The following is a 17,265-nucleotide window of genomic DNA, read 5'->3' as shown; positions in this document are numbered from 1 at the left end:
CCCCCCGCCTCTAACCACGACCAGTTTCGAAGACGTAATCCTCTAGGATGTGGCTTCGTCCTCTTCAGGTTCTTGACGGCATAGCTCAAGAAGTATCAGAGCTAAGTCGTTGCTGGCCTGCAACGTACTAGCATTCTTGGCCAAAGGGGATTGCACAAAGTCGTTTGTTGGGCACTGTTGCGTCCAGCAAACTGGCCGGGCCCAGCTTATCGCTCCAGAGCCTACCCTGGCCTCGCAACGACCAGTGAGCACCGCGGCGACGGTCAGTTTCGCAGCATGCACAAGCCTTGGATGCAGGGGCTGGCGGCAGGCTGGCGGTTCATCTGAGCCATATATTGTGCCACACGCCTCGCGATTGCGGGGTGTTGCACTCGTGCATGGCCCAACGAGCTACAAAATATGCATGATGAAGCACCCACGCAGACTGTTAACAAAAGGCAACAAGAGGGCGGCGTGGCAAAGAACCTTTCGGCGTGGCTGGCGCAGCTTCGTCCACTGCAACTCGACAACAGACACGTGGGGAAGAGCGGGATTCCCCATGGGGTACAAGAACCGTGGGCTGCCGTGCTGCGTCAGGGCATGCCATCCATGCCATGCTCCGGTCTGCGAGGAGTCATGCTGCCAACGATGACACCTTTATTAAGACTTCCCCTTTCCTGCTTCGTGCGCTGGCATCCTCAGCCATGACGGGACGAGACGTCTGGCCAGGTACAAAGTACTTCTGAGTGCACCTACAGTTCTGTGTGGCCAGAGTTGAGTGACCAGGGTCTTGCGAGGGAACCGCTGAGGTGCAACCCCCCGCTCTGCAGCCGCAAAAGTTCCTGACTGTCAATGCGGCACGAAGAATCGGGTGCATGGATGCGCCGAAAACAGAGAGATAGATCCCGTCACACTTCGCACACACGCAACCTGCTGTCACTGTTCTAGAGCGAGCGATTGCTTCCTTGCTTCCGCAGAGTTGCTTACTTTACACCCCGGTGGAAGAATCGGGAGATGCTCAGACCTAGGTTTGATAGACGATGGCGGCGACGGCGACACCCTCATGCTTGTCCCATCATACGAGCGAAGGACAGAGGCCCGGTGCCCGCTTGCTTTCTCGCGCCGTTTTGCACCACCCATGCCGCCGCGATGATCTTTCCCGACAGCAGTATCGTCGTCAGCGACTCCTCGTGAGCACCAAGGAACTTGGGGGGGAGGGGTTGGCGGCGGCGGCCCTGGCATATGTGCTGGTGCTGCGACGCGGACGGTGTTGGCAACTACTCCAGAAACAGCAAGCTCCCTGATCTGCCCGCGTTCCATGCAGGACCGTCGCGTTCGCATTTGACCAAGAATCCTGGGATGCGGCCCTCCTCAAGCACCGCCCCAACCCTTCTGGTCTTTGGGGTCAATCTTTGTCCAATCGCCACCACAGGCCTCCCGAACCAAGCGCTTGCATCGTAGGTTTGGGCCGAGAGTAGCCATCGACAGACACCCCTGGCTCCGAACCCCAAATTTTCTCTTGACTCTGCTTCATGGTTTGTCAAGTGAGGTTGACATCGAAGGGCCGTCGAACACGACCTCTTCACCACGGAAGCAAGCGGCGGGGCAGCTTACCGGGAACCGAGCACACCTTCTTAACCGAATTCAAAGGGACGCTGACGACCTCTAGACCATCGGTCGCGATGAGCAGCATTCCTTTACGCCGCCACTCTAGGCCGGAAGCCGTGAAGCTCTTGGAGCGCTTGGCCAGATCTTGCTATAGCAAAGCGAGCGAGCCCCGGTAGCTCGATATCAAGGTCGCACGCCCCTGTCCCTGGTCAACTTCGTCCCCAATTGGCCTTTTGTCTAATCAATCGCGCTCTGCCCTCCTCCGGAGCCGTCAGTCGTGGTGGGAGAGGCGGGCGTGAACTAATGAGCCCCGGTCAGCCGCCACCGCTTGAGCCTCGTTAGGAGCCTTGCCAGCGGATGCTTCATCTGTCTGCGGGTTGAAAAGTAAGAAGAACCCCACCGGGCCGAGAATGACGTCTTTTTCTGGCGGCCGACTTCAATCTCAGACCTCCTTCCCTTCTCGTGATGGCACCGTCCTGCTAACGCCGCCTGTCCTCAGGAGCCACATCGGATAAGCCACAAGGCACCAAAAAGCATGCTTCTCCCAGGAACTTGTCCTTGTTCGGCATTTGAGAAGCCCTGAGGAAAGCCGGAGCGGTCGGACATGTAGTCCCGCCTTGGCGACTCTTTGTGCGGGCGGCACTGCGATGTGTGCTGTACTGATGGCGGAGAAACGGCGTCGATGTCGCATCGCAGATTCCGGGGAGACCTCTTGGGGAAGGTATAGAGCCCCCTTCTATGTAGTCTTCGCAGCAGCGAAGGGGACTGCGCAGCTAAAGCTGATCCGTGTCGTACAGGAGGGGCGTGCGCTCATGCCCAGTCTTGTCGCAGCGAAGAGCCACACGATTATTCCTGGCAGCACGTTTCTGGAAATGCCCATCATATCGCGTCGCCACCAGCGTCTCCATGCTCCCTCGCACTACATTGTGCATCATGCGGCATTAAAAGCCCATCTCGCGGGCTAGCAGGGCGAGATCTATGTCTCGTGATGGGTATCGGTCTTTGGCTCGCGTCGTCAAGCCTGCCTGTCAACAACATCAAGGGGTAAGCTCTTTCCTTCGGGATCCCCACGGTCAAGACTCTCTCTCCCTTCAGTGATTTAAGACCCGGGGGTGTGAATTTCACGGCCCTTTGGAAATTATGCATATCCCGGAGCCGCTGCATACTTCATGTGTCAAATCACTGCCAGGGCCCTGGACAGAACCGGGTGTCGTCTGCGCCCGTCCATGAAAATGCTGCGGCGAGACCGCAACTTGAGCTTTGCCTTGACTGGCACAAATACTTCTCCAGATTCAAGCCAAGCGGCTTGCGGGTCAAGGTTGCCGGGCCTATGATTGCTTACGACGATGGCGCGGATCGGCCTGTCGCCGCGTAGGACAGTTTCAGGAAATCGTATCGTAGATTTTCCCCGAAACACTTGACTGATAAAGTCCCGCTAGAGATGCGAGCCGCCCAGCCGCCATGGACGGCTGAGAAGCCATGCCTTGGCCGTGGCGCCGGGATTCTGTGTCGCGGATGACCCCCGAGACAAGTGCGTCGTCGATAGATTCAAGCCAGAAGCAGCACCGCTTCCCTCAGCGGCTTACCGTGTCGCGTCTCATTCGAGCTGCTGTTTGATCCACGCGCACTATACGCCGCCAGCGTGACCAAAGCCATGGCCCTAGGTCGAATATGATGCTGATGACTTCGCCACGGCGCAGGCATCTTTCCCTCAACCTCGTGCCCAGTTCAGGCTTCGCGCCGACTTGTCCTTTGAGAGCTGAGTGGGCACCCCTTGATCAAACATGTTCAAGCCTGGCACCAGACCGCCACCGTGAAATTTACAGCCTACCGACTGTACAGCCCTCACGGCGGTACCCTGGGGGAGGCGCCCCGGGTGTACCGTGACGTAACAAGAACTGAAGCCAAGCCTGCTCTCACAGGCACGCCTCAGGGGCAAAGGCCCGGTATGCCTGCGGGCAGGCACGTTGTCTTGTTTGTGACTTGCGCTGCAGATGGCTTTTCCCAATGCCCGTCCACGAAGTACGGCACCCAAGAACAAAATACCCTGTCGTGTCGCACCGGGACGGGGGCCTGAGGAGACGGGGGGCATGGCAGGAGCCGGACACGACCCTTGGGCTGGTCCGGAACGGCCTCGTCCCACAAGCCGACGACGATGATGGCTATGGACAGCAAGGGGTCCACATCTAGCTGGGACGACGGGCAGCAAGGGCCGTTCGGGGGGGGCGAGAGGGGGCGGGTGTCTTGTGATGGGGCGCGCCTGCTGCCTGGCCGCCTACTGGTTAGCAGGTACTATAATCAACAAGTGGGTGACGACGGCGCGTACGGGTGCGGAGGTGGCGATGTTTTCTGCTCGTCCAGGCTTTTGCGTCTGTCTTTGCTGGCCTGGCCTGGCCTGGCCTGGGTGTCGTCGAGCACGGTGGGACAAGTTGGCGGGCTAGGGGGAGAGGAGAGGAGGGAGGGAGGGAGGGAGAATAGGGGGCGGTACGGGCCGGGGGGGGGGGTGTGTCTGGAGATGATGATGCTGCTGATGTTGCTGATGCTGTTGCTGCTGCTCCCACCACTGACTCTGTCCCAGCCGGGGTCTTGTCTCTTGATGATTCATGCGTGGTGTTTATGGAGCGATGCTGCCGGGGAGGGGGGGGAAGTGCCGGCCACGGTCAGCCATCCAGGCAAGAAAAGCGTCTGTGGAGAGTCGCGACGCGTCTTCTTCGGCAGCTTCATCGTGCGTGTGATAACGACCGGACGGACCTTCCAGTCACAAACACCGTGCCGTAACGGCCTAGAACCCAAGCGAAGACCCTTGACTCATCATCCCCGTTGTTCTTGTACGTACCATGTACTTCAGCGGGTTGTATTTACAGAGTGATGTTCTGAAGTTGGGGCTGTGGTTTTTTAGCCCAGAAGAGAGTCTCAAGGGATAGGTGAATTCATTCCAAAAGCTCCAAGCAAAAAAAACGCGTGGCCAGCTCTCCTCCGGTACCGATAGCAGTCTCCGCTAGATGTTTCTCTTTTACTTCTCCTACCTATTGGTATTAACATCAACGTTAAACCAGTGGATAGCTACTTCTTCCTTGTGGTGCGGTTTCTTCTCCTGGACGCATTTGTTGTGCATGATGATGAGCTTACCTACCCTGGAGTCAGGGGGTGACTGACGTTGAGTCGCGATGATATCGTCCGCCCTGAGAGGCCGCCGCACATAACTTGGCCCTCCTCCCCTTCCCCATCATGGGATACTCTCGACTGGCTAGCTAAGTCAAGTAGAGTCATATACACAATTTACGAGAAAATCGAACGCATATTCGTCTTTTGGTGGCTTCATGTGACGTCGGGACAGCAGCTAGGGCGGTAGTACATGTAGATTGTCCGAGCCGCAATTTGGGAACGTGGATGAAGGGCAGCGAAGTATCCGTGCAACGGGCAGAGGAGCCTATCTAGCATTACTCGAGCCAGAGACAAGGTCTCACGCTTTACTGGAACAAATAGTATATATAAGAAATCAAAGGCGCTCGGCATCGTCGCTTGCCAGAGCCCCCCGAAGGTTCTATTGCCAAAAGCGGAGAGCAACAAAAAAAGTCTGGGAGAGTGAGTCCACTGCCCCGTGTCCACCCATCTATCAAGTCGCCCTCCCTACAAGGGGGGCGGCGGCGGCGGCGGAGGGGAGACGTTCGCGACAATGGCAGGGACATAGGAGTGCCCGGCATCTGCCCTCAGCAGCCTGAAGTCGGACTGGGCATGTAGCAATTTGATATCGCACTCGTCGCGCATTGATCAAGAAGATTCATTCAAATATGGAAAAGGGGAACCGAGGTAGGTGTTGCACTATACCGGATTATGCTCCTTGTGCGGTGGGCCTCGGCCAAATTAGAAGGGAAAGTCGTCAAAAAGAACAAAGATGAACGGTGCTATCCACCCGGCAGAGGCAAGTCCATTGAGCCGCGCCTGTTGCTTTATACAAATATGATCAGGCATGGCCCCCGGCTCGGTTCGACCGAGCAACGCATTCCCCTAGATTTATATCCGCGTCTAAAATCGGGTTTGCTGAAACACATGTACACATATACACACAGCTATCCGCGTTCGGGTGTCTAAAATGCAGCGACGGCCAGGGCGCCCATGGCCACGACCGCGACACCGGGCACGCGCCATTCCGCAGCGCCCGCGGTGACGGACGGCGGTGCGGAGGTGGCGGAGCCGGGAGCACCCGTTGTCGGCCTCGTGACGGTGCTGATGGTGCCGGGAACGGTGTTGGTGGGCACGGGAGGCTGAACGGGGGTCGACTGGGCGGGAGGCTGCGTCTGCGCGGGTGAGGTCTCGGCGGTGGTGGTCTCGGCGGGCACCGTGGGCACCGGGATCGGCATGACGCAGTTGTCGCAGCCGGGGATAGGCGTGGGCTCGGGCCCCGGCGTGATGGGGACGATGGTGATGACGTGGCTCGTGACGATGGTCTCGCCAGGTTTGCAACCATTCTCGCCCTCGCCGCAAGTGTGCGTGCGGGGGATGGTCCAAGTGGCCGTGGACTCGGGGCACAGATAGGTGGTCTTGGTGAGGACCTCGGTGGTGACGTGACCCTTGGTACAAGGTCCCTCACCGTGGCAGGCGGTGACGGTGTGCGTCTTGGTGGTGGTGTAGACGGACGTGATGCTGGGTGACGAAGGAGCAGTCGTGGTTGGGGGCAAGGCGGAGCTGCTGCTCTCACCAGGGCACCAGGTGGTCGTCCTCGTGACAACGCCTGTGGTGACAGAGCCGATAGGGCATCCAGTCACGTATGGCGGGCAAGAAGTAATGGTATACGTGTTGGTGGACGTGAAGGTAGAAGTATACGTGGGAAGAGCAGTGGTATTGTGCCAAGTCGTGGTCGGGAACGACTTGGAACTGGAAGTGACCGGGGGCTTGGTGGTGATGGTGCTGTTGTTACCATGAGTGGGCGAGACAGTAGTCTGAGTCGAAGTGGTGGGCTTCGTGGTGACGGTGCTGTTGTTGCCGTGAGTGGGCGAGATCGTGGCGCTAGTCGAAGTCGTGAGCTTGGTCGTGGGAACAGCAGAGGTCGAGTTCGTGGCGGTCGTGATGGTGGGCTTGGCCGAGCTGGTTGTGGGAGGAATCGTGCTGGACGAAGCGGTAGTGGTCGTGGTCACAGGCTTGCCGCAGTCACCCTCAACCGAGGGGACGGCGTTGGAGCCCTTTCCGATGGCGACGAGCTTGGAACCGCAATCCTCGTTGTTGGCCAGATGGATGTTGCGGTTGTCCCAGTCGTACACAACGTAGGCGGCGCGCAGGAAAGTGTCGCCGAGGACGGGAAACTCTGCAAGATGATAAGCCATACGAACACAAGCACCCTGCTGAGTGATACCACTCACTGTCGTCGACGGTAACGCCCAGGACGCAGAGGTTCTGCTCAGTTTGGTGCCAGATGAAGTCGTTGTACGGAACGTTGATCAAAGTCTCGCCAAACTTGAAGTTGACGTGGCCCTTAGACTCGCCGACGGAGCAAGGGATCTGATACAGGTCGGAGCCAGACGGCGGGGGCGTCGCCTCGGGGAAGGACTTCAGTATCTCGTCGAAGATGGTCTTTGGCAGGGCGCTGACGGTGTAGCCGCTATCCAGGAGCACGGGCTGACCGTTGGGCTTGTCGAAGACCTTGACGGTGCTGCCGTCGGCCTTGGAGATGGTAATGCCATCGAGATAGATCCAGTAGCGGGTCTGGCCGTCAGGAGATTCGCGAGCCGAAATGATCGGGCGCTTCTCGAGGTGACCAGAAAACTTCTTGGTGTCGATACCGCCGAAAACAACGGAGCCTCGGTTGCTCTCGATGGAGCGAATATCCAGGGAGAAGGCACGGCTGTTCGTGAAGCCCTGCTTGGCGAGACTGTCAATGACCAGAGGGTATGAGCTGTCCCATCCGTTCAGGCTTGGGCCGGCGCCGAGGATACCGGTAACGGCAAACTTAGAGTCAGTAGCGACACCGAACATTTGCTGACTGATCTTGGCGGCTGTATGCAAGGTCAGCCGCAAGTTCTTTACCGGTCATTTATTAAGCTTCATATATGCGATCACGACTGACAGCGTCGTCTCGCGATGTCGCCACTTACAGCCGATCTGAATATTGTCGTAGCCGTACTCAAGTTTGGCAAACCCAGTGCCATAGTTGATGGTTCCGTTGCGATGCAGGTCGGTGTAAGTCTGGGAGCCATTGAACCGGCCAAACGACTCGCAGAATTTGGGGTCCGTGGACTTGCTGCACACGGGGTTCACCCAAAGCTCGCTGGACCCCGTGTCGAAGTTGACGCTCACTGCTTGAGGCGGCGTGCCAATCTGGATGTCGATGGAGTAGAAGAAGCCAGTCTTCTGTGCCTTGAGGCCGACGTCGTTCTGGCGACGGACGACCTTGTTCTTGGACTCGGCGCCCTTGGACACGCTAATAGGATAACGGATCAGACCCGGCTCTTGGACCATGCGGTTGTCCATTGGAAAATCGAGGAAGCCATAAGTCGCAAGCGGCAGGGCCGCGAGTGACAAGAGAGTGGACAGCATGATGCCAAATCAATGCCTGATGTCGGCGTAAAGAGTGACCGACAACTTTTGGTGTAGTATTACACAGGCAACAAATTCCAAGCTTGAACAGGAACAAGAACCGAAACTAAGAAAAGAAAGAAGGACGTTGTCGAAAAGACAAAAGAGTGACAGAGACTGAGAAGGGGGGAAAGGAGGAAGGAAGATGGCCCCAGCTGCGCTGGGCCATTTTGGAGGGCTACATCTATATATTCCCGGTTGCTTTCCCGAGAGCTTGGGAAGAGCGGACCAAACGAGAAGTATGCAAGACGTCCATGGCGTCCGACCGAGCCTGCACGGTTCAGCACGGCAGCGTGGTTCACAGGGCATCGACAACGTGGATCGGGCGAAATACGCCTGGCAGCCAACCGAGGAAACCGGGGTGGAGGCGTGGGGGAGGCTTGATGGAGAAGCTAGACCATACCGTCAAGCTTGAGATGGTCCTAGCGTCGTGTGTGTTGAGGATACACATGGGGGTGAACAACCGCGCCTGCTTGTGGAAATGAGGAGCGGCAACGTTGGCCATTCAATCGTCGGGCCACTGTCGATTCGCGTCTTGCCGCTTTTCATGGATATGACGCTGCGTTACCCGCCTTCCTGGGATTCGTGAAGCGTTTCTGGCAAAGAGCTTCGTCGGCAAGAGCATCATCACTTCACCATCGGTTGTGCTTCAACGATGCCCTGGCGTGTGAAGGAGACCCACCACCGCCCTGTGCGACGTCCACAAGGCGCCCCCTGGGTGATCCTTTCATGTCTTCTGCCCGGTCCCATTGCGTCACTTGAGGCCTCTCGGGCCAGTAACGAGCCCCTGGCGGTGGAGGCCGACAGTTCGTGTCCCCTGCTTGTGGGGGAGCCCAGTGCGGGTCGGCGTTTGTTTTGGCGAGGTCCTTCGTACGTAGCAAAATTGTCAGTTTGCTCTCGACAACGCGTTTCGACTCTTGAAGCAAACCAACATCGTCGTTATTCCACACGCAATGACCTGATTACTTCTTCTTCCTCCCGCCAGTAAAGTATAGCAGCCCGGTCTGCTGGTTCTTTCGATTTGAGGGCCCATTGCTGCTTTGGAGACCTCTTTCGTTGTTGCTTGGACTCTCGGACGCAGGCCTGAAACCGCCGCCGCCCGCTTTGGCGGCATGCGGTTCCCGCGGATCTCGTGTGCCAAATACGGAAATGCTCTGGCCCCTGAACACTGACTGCGGGACAGCCAACGCACAGCGGGATCAGCCATGCAGGGGCTCACCAAGACGGGCCAACCATCGGCGCTTGTGGCGTCCAGATATGGGCGGAAGGAAGGTCTAGGGCACACTAACTTGTGGGCTGGTGCCGCTTACAACGAGCTGGACCTTTTTGATCATGATCGACAGGGGATCTGGAAGAATCGTCAACGGTCAAAACGAGCGCTAACAAGGGATAAATTCGTCGAATAAGAACATTATCCACATTGACGTCGTCCTCCTTAAGCTTACCTCGGTGTTTGGGGAGGCAACTTTAAATTGGACCCCAGTCCTTAGAGCTGCAGGGCTTAGATCTTGCCGGTGGCTGAGACACAGCGTATCAGCCTTCCGAGGTCCCACGAATCCTCAGCACCGGGCATGTTTGTTGCGCAGGAGTTGAGGTTGACCGCCGTCTTTACGTTTTGGGAGTGGCAGTGCTCGGAGTGATGGATGTACGGAGTACCCAGCACGAGATGCCGTCGATGCAATGCCCTCCAAATTTGGCGTCTCCCTGCCATCGTCGTTTGGCTTTGTGATTGGAGGTGTCGGGCTTATATACGAGCGGCAACGAGTACGGGACGGAAGCCCATGACCAGAGTCTTCCCAGAACGTGTCCCCAGATCAGAGCCGAAGCAGACAAGGGAAGGATCGATTCTGTACCTCAGTACGATCAAATCTCTGGTGGAGCATGAGAAGAGCCGCGAGTCTTCGCGCGAGTGCAATCACACCGTGGTCCGTATAGAACTGCCCCTTGGCGCTGGCAGGATCAGATGAGGACTCCTGCCGAAACGGACAATGGAGTTGACCTGTCACTGGCATGTCGAACGGGGGTCAGCGTTCCCACGATTTAACCTGCCAGAAGATTGTCAGGGCCCTTTAGAATCAACGCCAAGTCGTGGCCAACTAGTCTGTAGCAAAACAGAACCTTGTATTCTTGGCTGGACAGCCCTGGCCCTGGCATGACAAGGGCCGTGCCGAGATAGGAAATTCATCAAATGAATGACAGCCCCAACCCATGCTGCTCATACAACGCCTTGTTGGATTATACGTCGAGCGGATTTGGGGCTTGCTGGTACTCTTTCCAACAAGGGAAATTACCTGCACGAGTGCTGGTCTGTCTCTCGAGACTCACCTAAGCTGATCAGTGCGGGCAAGGGACAGAACGAGGTGTATTGAAAGCTTCCTATCAAAGGCCTCACCTCCCCATGAGGCGTAGTGAATCGCCTTATTCGGGACACCTACACGACTGATGCGCCAGTTTGTTGTTGCATGCTGCGCCGACCTTGTCTGGCGCCGACATATGGGCGTTCCCGGTACGCGGCATGAGGGATGGCTGCGTGGAGGATGGAAAGAAGAAAAGGCTTCTCCCGTGTGTCAATGGATCGATAAAATGTTACGAGAAGGTGGCACGAGAATAGCTCTTTCCTGTCTGGACAGATAATCCAATTCTTTGCTGGTCCTTCCTTCCTTTTTTCCCTCTCCTGCGGCTGACGTTAGGTAACGCCGCAATTCGTCACCAAATACCTAGTACTCCGTACATGGCACGTAGGTACATACTAGGGAGGTACCCTACGTAAGGCACGAGTGCAAGTCGCCGGGTCTGTCCCATTCACCACCGAGTCGCGTCTGTATCCGTTGCGCGTGACACTTTGTGCGAGCTCAGGCCCATGACTAGGGCATGCTACCGAGTATGTGGCACAGCGAAGCGGACCATCTTGGTGCAGGTTCGCCGCACTTGACTCGTGTGGAATCGCCATGGGGCAGACGATTCAGACAAACACGCAGTCCAGGTGGCGATATTATGGTTACGAAGTACAGTACGGAATAGCGGACATGAGGGGAATGCGTGCACAAAGAAAAGACGGACTCGTGCGTTGCGTGTCATCAAAGGCAAGGTATCTCGGCATTACATGTTTCCCCACCCTTCCAAGTTGCGTCCCATGTCGTCACCAATTCACCGCTGCGATTCACAAGAGGCCTCGACGCGCGACCAGCCTCTTTCTCACTGCTTCTTCTCCAGCTCGTAGAGGATAGGCTTCTCGAGCGCCTCGGGCTTGGTGGTGCTGGCCCAGCGGCCCTTGACCTGGCCGTTGCGGTCGACAAGGAACTTCTCAAAGTTCCACTTGATGCGTTTGAGGCCCATGAGGCCGGGCTTCTCGGCTTTGAGCCACTCGTACAGCGGGTCGGCCTTGTCGCCGTTGACATCGATCTTGTGCATGATGGGGAAGGTTACGCCGTAATTGACCTGGCAAAAGTTCTGGATCTCGTCGTCGGAGCCGGGCTCTTGCGAGCCGAACTGGTTGCACGGGAAGCCGAGGATGACGAAGTCGTCGGGGTGCTTGTCCTTGATGGACTTGTAGAGGGTCTCGAGGCCGGCGTACTGCGGGGTGAAGCCGCACTTGGAGGCCGTGTTGACGACAAGCACCACCTTGCCCTTGTAGTCGGCGAGGGGAACCTCTTGCCCGCGCTCTGTGCGACGCCGAGGCGACCGGTTAGCTCTGCATAGCTCTGTTCACGTTTGCGAGGGTTCGTCGCATCTCACGAACGAGACATGGGCATGCGTACTGTCGAGCGGCTTGAAGTCGTAGAATCCGGTCGCGGAGGCCATCGTGGCGAAGTGCCGGGGCGCGTAGTGAAAACGAGTACCCTTTGGGAACTTCGCTGCCTGGGAGGCGTTGGTGATGAGGCGACGTCGAGCGGGGCGCGGGGCGTCGATGGATGGGATGAGAGCAAGCGACGAGGGTCTCTTTCGTATCGCGCACGAAAGCTGGCGGTTGGCGATGTGATGACAAGTGGCGACGCGGTTCATGGGGGAGGAGGAGAAGTTGGACAAGCAGAGGCAATTCCGGGGAAGACGAGGGCGGCGATACTTTGTCAGTCGTGGTTGGAGCCTCGGCCGCAAGCACATCCGAGCAAGTGGACAGATTCGGCATGAGCTCCGCGACTGAGACACGGATGGTTGGTTCATCAGTACAGTGACGTGCCTGCCGACCCGGCTGCGGCAAGAGCCCTGGAAGTGAGTACCGAGGGGCCCATCGTGGATGGAGCTTAGCTGCTGTCCCACTGTTGAGCTGCCTAGAACTGCAACGGACGCAGTGGAGGCGGGGTGCTGGACCGGAACCTGGGATGGAACCTGGAACTACAAACTTACCGACGGCACCGCGGTGGCAATGGAATTCAGCAACGACGTGCCGGCCGTCGTGGGAGCGGCCGTCGTCAGGTCCGACTGGCCCGCACGCCACCAACCACCACCTCCTCGAGGGCGCTGAGAGGCGGGCGAACAACCATCCATGACGCGCCCTCGCCATGATTGGTCTATGTGCCTACGGTAACCCTGGGAGGTGTAGAGGTACTTTGTACCGAAGGTACAGTACCTCTTCAGTACGAAGTGGTGGACGTCGTACCTAGTACCAAGCTGTGTGTCACCAACCACCAAATGCTTGGGTCGCTAATCGAGCCGTGACGCGCTGGGATGCTCACCGTCGGGTTGCAACACACGCATGTATGCTCGAGTGCCAGCACGCGCATTTTGATCTGAGCCTCCCGCCTGGCCGTGCACCGTCCGCTGTTCGCCTCTTGATATCTAGACAACGTCCTTCCTGTCTGCGTTGCCTCTGCCCCGCTTGCGTCAGCGGCGTCGGCTGCATCGAGGCCTACGTGCCAGGCACCACGTTCCTGGCGCATGCAGGCGACATTTTGCCTCTCACCACCCAATTGATCCCTTGTGGCGGCGCACAGACTTGTCATCATCACCATGGACGGGAAGCGCAATATTGTCATCGTCGGTGAGTCTGCTCCGTCCACTCTACACACACACGGCCTGCATGCCGCTCCATCCACCGCTCCTGCCTTAGTATGATGGACTGTTAACACGCGAGTTACCACACTCACAGGCGGCGGCATCATTGGAAGCACCACGGCCTACTACCTCACCCGCCACCCAAAGTTCAACCCCGCGCTTCACACAATCACTCTGCTCGAGGCTGCTCCCACCGTTGCCGCAGGTGCTTCGGGCAAGGCCGGCGGCCTCTTGGCCCTCTGGGCATATCCCTCATGTCTCGTCCCCCTGTCATACAAGCTGCACAACGAGCTGGCGGCCGAGCATAACGGCGCGCAGAGATGGGGCTACCGACAGCTCACCTGCGGTAGCTTCGAGGCTACCGTCTCAAGAAACAAACTCGATGAGATGAAGAGGTCCAGGGACGAGGGCAAGGCCTGGGAAAAGCTCCCGAAACAAGACGACGCTGCCAAGGAGATGCTAGAACCCGGAGCTCTGCCGCAGGACCTCGACTGGGTCGACCGAGACTCCATATCTGGCTGGGCAGAGATGGGTCGCCCAGGCACGACCGCCACCTCGCAGGTTCATCCCCTACACTTTACCAGGGCTATCGCCGAGCTCGCCCAAGAAGGAGGTGTCGAGGTGCGGACGCATGCTCTGGTCACCAAGCTGGTCACGTCAAAAACTGCCGTCGAAAAGGTGGAATACCTAGACAGATCTACCAACGAGACCCAGGAAATAAGCCATGTCACCGATGTCATCGTCACTGCGGGCCCCTGGACAGGGCGGTTGCTGCCGCGAGCCAAGGTCGAAGGTCTCCGCGCTCATAGTGTAGTGTATGAGGCAGAGGTCAGCCCGTACGCCGTCTTCACCGACATTCAGCTCCCCTCCGACTTTGTCCCTGAGCACCGCGCAAAGATGGGCCAGCGTAGAATGCACAAGGGCTCCGTCGACCCGGAGATCTACGCACGTCCATTTGGCGAAGTATATGCGTGTGGTGAGTAGCGCTCTTTCTCAAGCCCCAACGCCCTAGTGCTAACTTAAGGTTTTGGAGGCGAACCTGACACGCTCATTGCCTTGCCCGAAACGGCAGACCAAGTGCAGTTCGACGAAGCGCAATGCGACGACATCATCTCGTACATTGCCACCATCAGTCCGGTGCTCGCCTCCGCGCCCATCAGGGCAAAGCAGGCCTGCTACCTGCCGCGACACATGCGGTTCGGGCAGGAGAGCGGTCCGCTCCTGGGAAGGACGACCGTTTCGGGAATCTGGGTCGCGGCAGGACATACGTGTTGGGGTATCCAGAATGGTCCCGCGACGGGCAAGCTCATGTCCGAGTACATTTTCGACGGCGAGGCCACCAGTGCGGATGTCGAGAAGCTTGACCCCCGTAAGTTTAAGGTATAACTCGTCTATAGGTTTCTCAAGCTTTAGAACGACGTACAGCTATCAGGGAGCACCTCGAGGCGAATATAGAATATACGATGACCAGACCCTGGGTCATCCTCTTCATCGACCAGCGCATCATTCCGTCAGACAAGTCGACTCGGTGCGAAGCTCAGGGTCGCTATGCTCCACTGAATAACCAGAAGTCGCTCGGCGCGCGTGTTCCCAACTCTGTCTCCGTTTCGGGCGTCGCCCACCGCCAGTCTGTCATGAGAATCTCCCGTTCATCATTGGACATGAGGTCTCTGTGCTCAGGTTTGTCTCTGGTCTCGGTGTACTTGTCGAACAGGGCCACGTTGTTTGAACCAGCACAATGCCCCTTGACGGTAAGCCCTGTGTGAAACAAACCCCAAATCGAGCTGCTCAGTGATGCTACTTCGCTCGCGGAACGCTGGTTGGAACATACCTATCGTCTTCCACCAAGAAGCTATCGGTTCTTGCTTGGGAAGCGAGTAGACGCCAAAATGCTTGATGTCCCGAACCGGAACCGGGTTCTGACTAAACCTCCTCCGCAATACGGTGACTACATGATGGTCTTTTTCGAAGGACTTGGTCCTGGCCGTTACTGCGTTGCGGTTGATGCCCTCGTTTTCGAAATTCACAAAGAGATCCTCGACTACAACGCTAGAGGACTTGGGGACGCGCAGCTCAACTTCGATTGCCTTGAAGTGACTGCAGTCGATATACGTTGCCCAGTCCTTGCTCGGGTCGATGTCTTTTGACCACGCTACCCAGGGGACGCCATGCTGCACTTGCGGACGGTAAGACTTGACATTCTCCGACTGCAGCCTGTCAAGGTGTAGCTCCGTGAGGGAGTCGGCGCACCTGCCTCTCAGCTTGACTCCGACAAGATCTCACCTGTCATGCACAAGGGCGGCTGTAGGGTCTTGAAAAATGCGAACCTTCGTCAGGTGATGCAGCGGGACCACGTCGGACTTGAAGACACGCTGCATGTCAATATTTTGCCACTCGTGAAACCCCGTGTTTGGGCTGGATGCGATTCCGTGCGTCTCGCCAGCCCCGAAGGCCACAACGAGAGAGTCCCATGTCCCCGCGAACCACTGGTCGCTTAGCTGGAGCCCAAACTTGAGCGCCGAGAGACTTGTGCAGTTCCGCGCGGCGCCGGCAGAGAGTCTCTCAATGTTGCCGCGCAGCGCGGCAGTCGCCTGGCAGCAGCCGTCGGCGCTGTCATTTTCTGTTGCGCGACATCAGTGACTCGACAAAAGGTCAAGCGGCTGTGCTTGCGCACCGCCTCGTCCGCGTCACGTACCGTTAGTACGAAAAAGGCTTCGGCGCAAGTGACTGCCGCCTGGCCCGGGGTGTGGGAGATTTACGGCAGGGCAGGCGTCCCAAGAAATGCCTTCAAAGATCTCCTCGATAAGTCTGTCACCGTACGGGAATATCCTGCTCAGCGTCTGGGGCCCGAGGTCTATGAAGAATTGCAGCTGCTCGCCTGGCACAATCGTGAAGGAGAGCTCGATCAGCACGACATCTAAAGCAAATGAAGGAGTTCGAGTTTCGTTTGGTGATTACCTTGCGCCAGCGACGGCACCAAGTTGGAAGGGATGGAAATACTCACTGACAGCTCGTTCAGATCCGCTGTTCGGAGGAGCTTGGCGCGCACCGGGAAAGGGACCATGCATGTTGAATCGTCCAGGAACGGGCGTATGTGGAAAAGAACCGGCAAGGGCCTTTATCTCTGTGGTCTGCATGAGTCGATAGGCGGCCCGCCTGGCGGGACTCGACGTATCCTCATCGGCGCCGCCGTCAGGCTCGCCGCTCTGCAGCTGAGACGGAAAGAAGGCGCAGACGCGGCACAGAAGACGGAGACGAGAGTGGTCGTAGAGGTTCTCGTCGTAGTCGCTGTTGCCAAGCATATCCACCTCGGAGTAGGCGTGCTGTCTGTTGGTCTGTCCGTACCGGCGTATCTGCCGCCACTGCACGCCCCCGAGCGCGTAGACCTCGTGGGACGTGGAGTCGCCGCTGAGGAAGAAGTTTGGCGTCGCGCGGATCTCGTAGACGAACCTGCCGTGGCCCGCCGCCACCCGCGGGCTGGTGACGAGCGACACGTACGCGGTGACGTGCGAGGGGTCGGGGTCGGGGTCGCAGCCCGCGGCGCCCCGGCGGTAGTTGTTGTCCATGACGAAGGCGCGCTCCTGGCTCTGCCAGCCCGGCAGGGGGCGGAACCCGCCGGCTTCTCGGATCTGAGCCGGGCTCCGGTTGTCGCCGCGGTAGACGATGAGATATCCAGGGTCGTACCCGGGCGGCCAGCGGTGGCGGCTCCGAGGGGGTTTTGTCGACACGGCGCCGGCGGAGCTGTTGTTGTTGCCCGCCGCCCATAGCAGGCATATGGCCAAGGTGACGAGGCGGGCGAGATGCATCATCGTCCCGCGTCGTTTCTGTTCCTTTATTTTGGCAATCCGTAATCTCCTAATGTCGTTCTTGTACCAAAGGCAAAAGGTGCTTGGAAACTGGGTCAGCCGAAACCCCATATTCTCTGAGAAGGGATCTCAAGCTCAGCCTTCCGTCTTTGAAGATCCCATGACTTGTTAGGTTCATCGACTCCAGCCAGACAGCATAACGCAATATGTAAACAGCCCTCGCGGAGGGTTAAAATGAGGTGCGGCTGGCTTGTTGAGTGTATCGTCCGGTGGCCCCTTGGGCGTTCGATGTGCGTCCAAGAGTCCAGTC

The 17,265-nt window shown here is 57.9% G+C and overlaps 4 protein-coding genes across 4 annotated transcripts; 1 reads left to right on the top strand and 3 right to left on the bottom strand.

Moving 5' to 3' along the window:
• Positions 1-5,489: 5,489 nt before the first annotated feature.
• On the bottom strand, positions 5,490-8,275 carry JDV02_004949 (uncharacterized protein). The gene is made up of 3 exons (XM_047986195.1): positions 7,677-8,275; positions 6,945-7,577; positions 5,490-6,889 (listed from the first exon to the last, which is right to left on the bottom strand). The coding sequence occupies exons 1-3, from the start codon at positions 8,116-8,118 to the stop codon at positions 5,676-5,678; spliced, it is 2,289 nt and encodes a 762-aa protein (XP_047842175.1). The 5' UTR covers positions 8,119-8,275; the 3' UTR covers positions 5,490-5,675.
• A 2,870-nt stretch (positions 8,276-11,145) lies between these two features.
• On the bottom strand, positions 11,146-12,254 carry GPX2 (Glutathione peroxidase). The gene is made up of 2 exons (XM_047986194.1): positions 11,916-12,254; positions 11,146-11,819 (listed from the first exon to the last, which is right to left on the bottom strand). The coding sequence occupies exons 1-2, from the start codon at positions 12,157-12,159 to the stop codon at positions 11,353-11,355; spliced, it is 711 nt and encodes a 236-aa protein (XP_047842174.1). The 5' UTR covers positions 12,160-12,254; the 3' UTR covers positions 11,146-11,352.
• A 256-nt stretch (positions 12,255-12,510) lies between these two features.
• On the top strand, positions 12,511-14,776 carry JDV02_004947 (uncharacterized protein). Its single transcript, XM_047986193.1, has 3 exons — positions 12,511-13,135; positions 13,244-14,125; positions 14,183-14,776. The coding sequence occupies exons 1-3, from the start codon at positions 13,105-13,107 to the stop codon at positions 14,533-14,535; spliced, it is 1,266 nt and encodes a 421-aa protein (XP_047842173.1). The 5' UTR covers positions 12,511-13,104; the 3' UTR covers positions 14,536-14,776.
• Positions 14,696-17,066, bottom strand: JDV02_004946 (uncharacterized protein; the record flags this gene model as incomplete). Its single annotated transcript, XM_047986192.1, has 5 exons — positions 14,696-14,907; positions 14,981-15,410; positions 15,477-15,769; positions 15,845-16,027; positions 16,154-17,066. 5 exons carry the CDS (start codon positions 17,064-17,066, stop codon positions 14,696-14,698), a joined length of 2,031 nt encoding a protein of 676 aa, XP_047842172.1.
• Positions 17,067-17,265: the final 199 nt, after the last annotated feature.

This window comes from Purpureocillium takamizusanense, chromosome 4, assembly GCF_022605165.1.
Source record: "Purpureocillium takamizusanense chromosome 4, complete sequence".
In the NCBI taxonomy this organism is placed as follows: domain Eukaryota; kingdom Fungi; phylum Ascomycota; class Sordariomycetes; order Hypocreales; family Ophiocordycipitaceae; genus Purpureocillium; species Purpureocillium takamizusanense.
The sequence above is the reverse complement of the archived record's forward strand: the minus strand, read 5'-3'. Positions and strand labels throughout refer to the sequence as shown.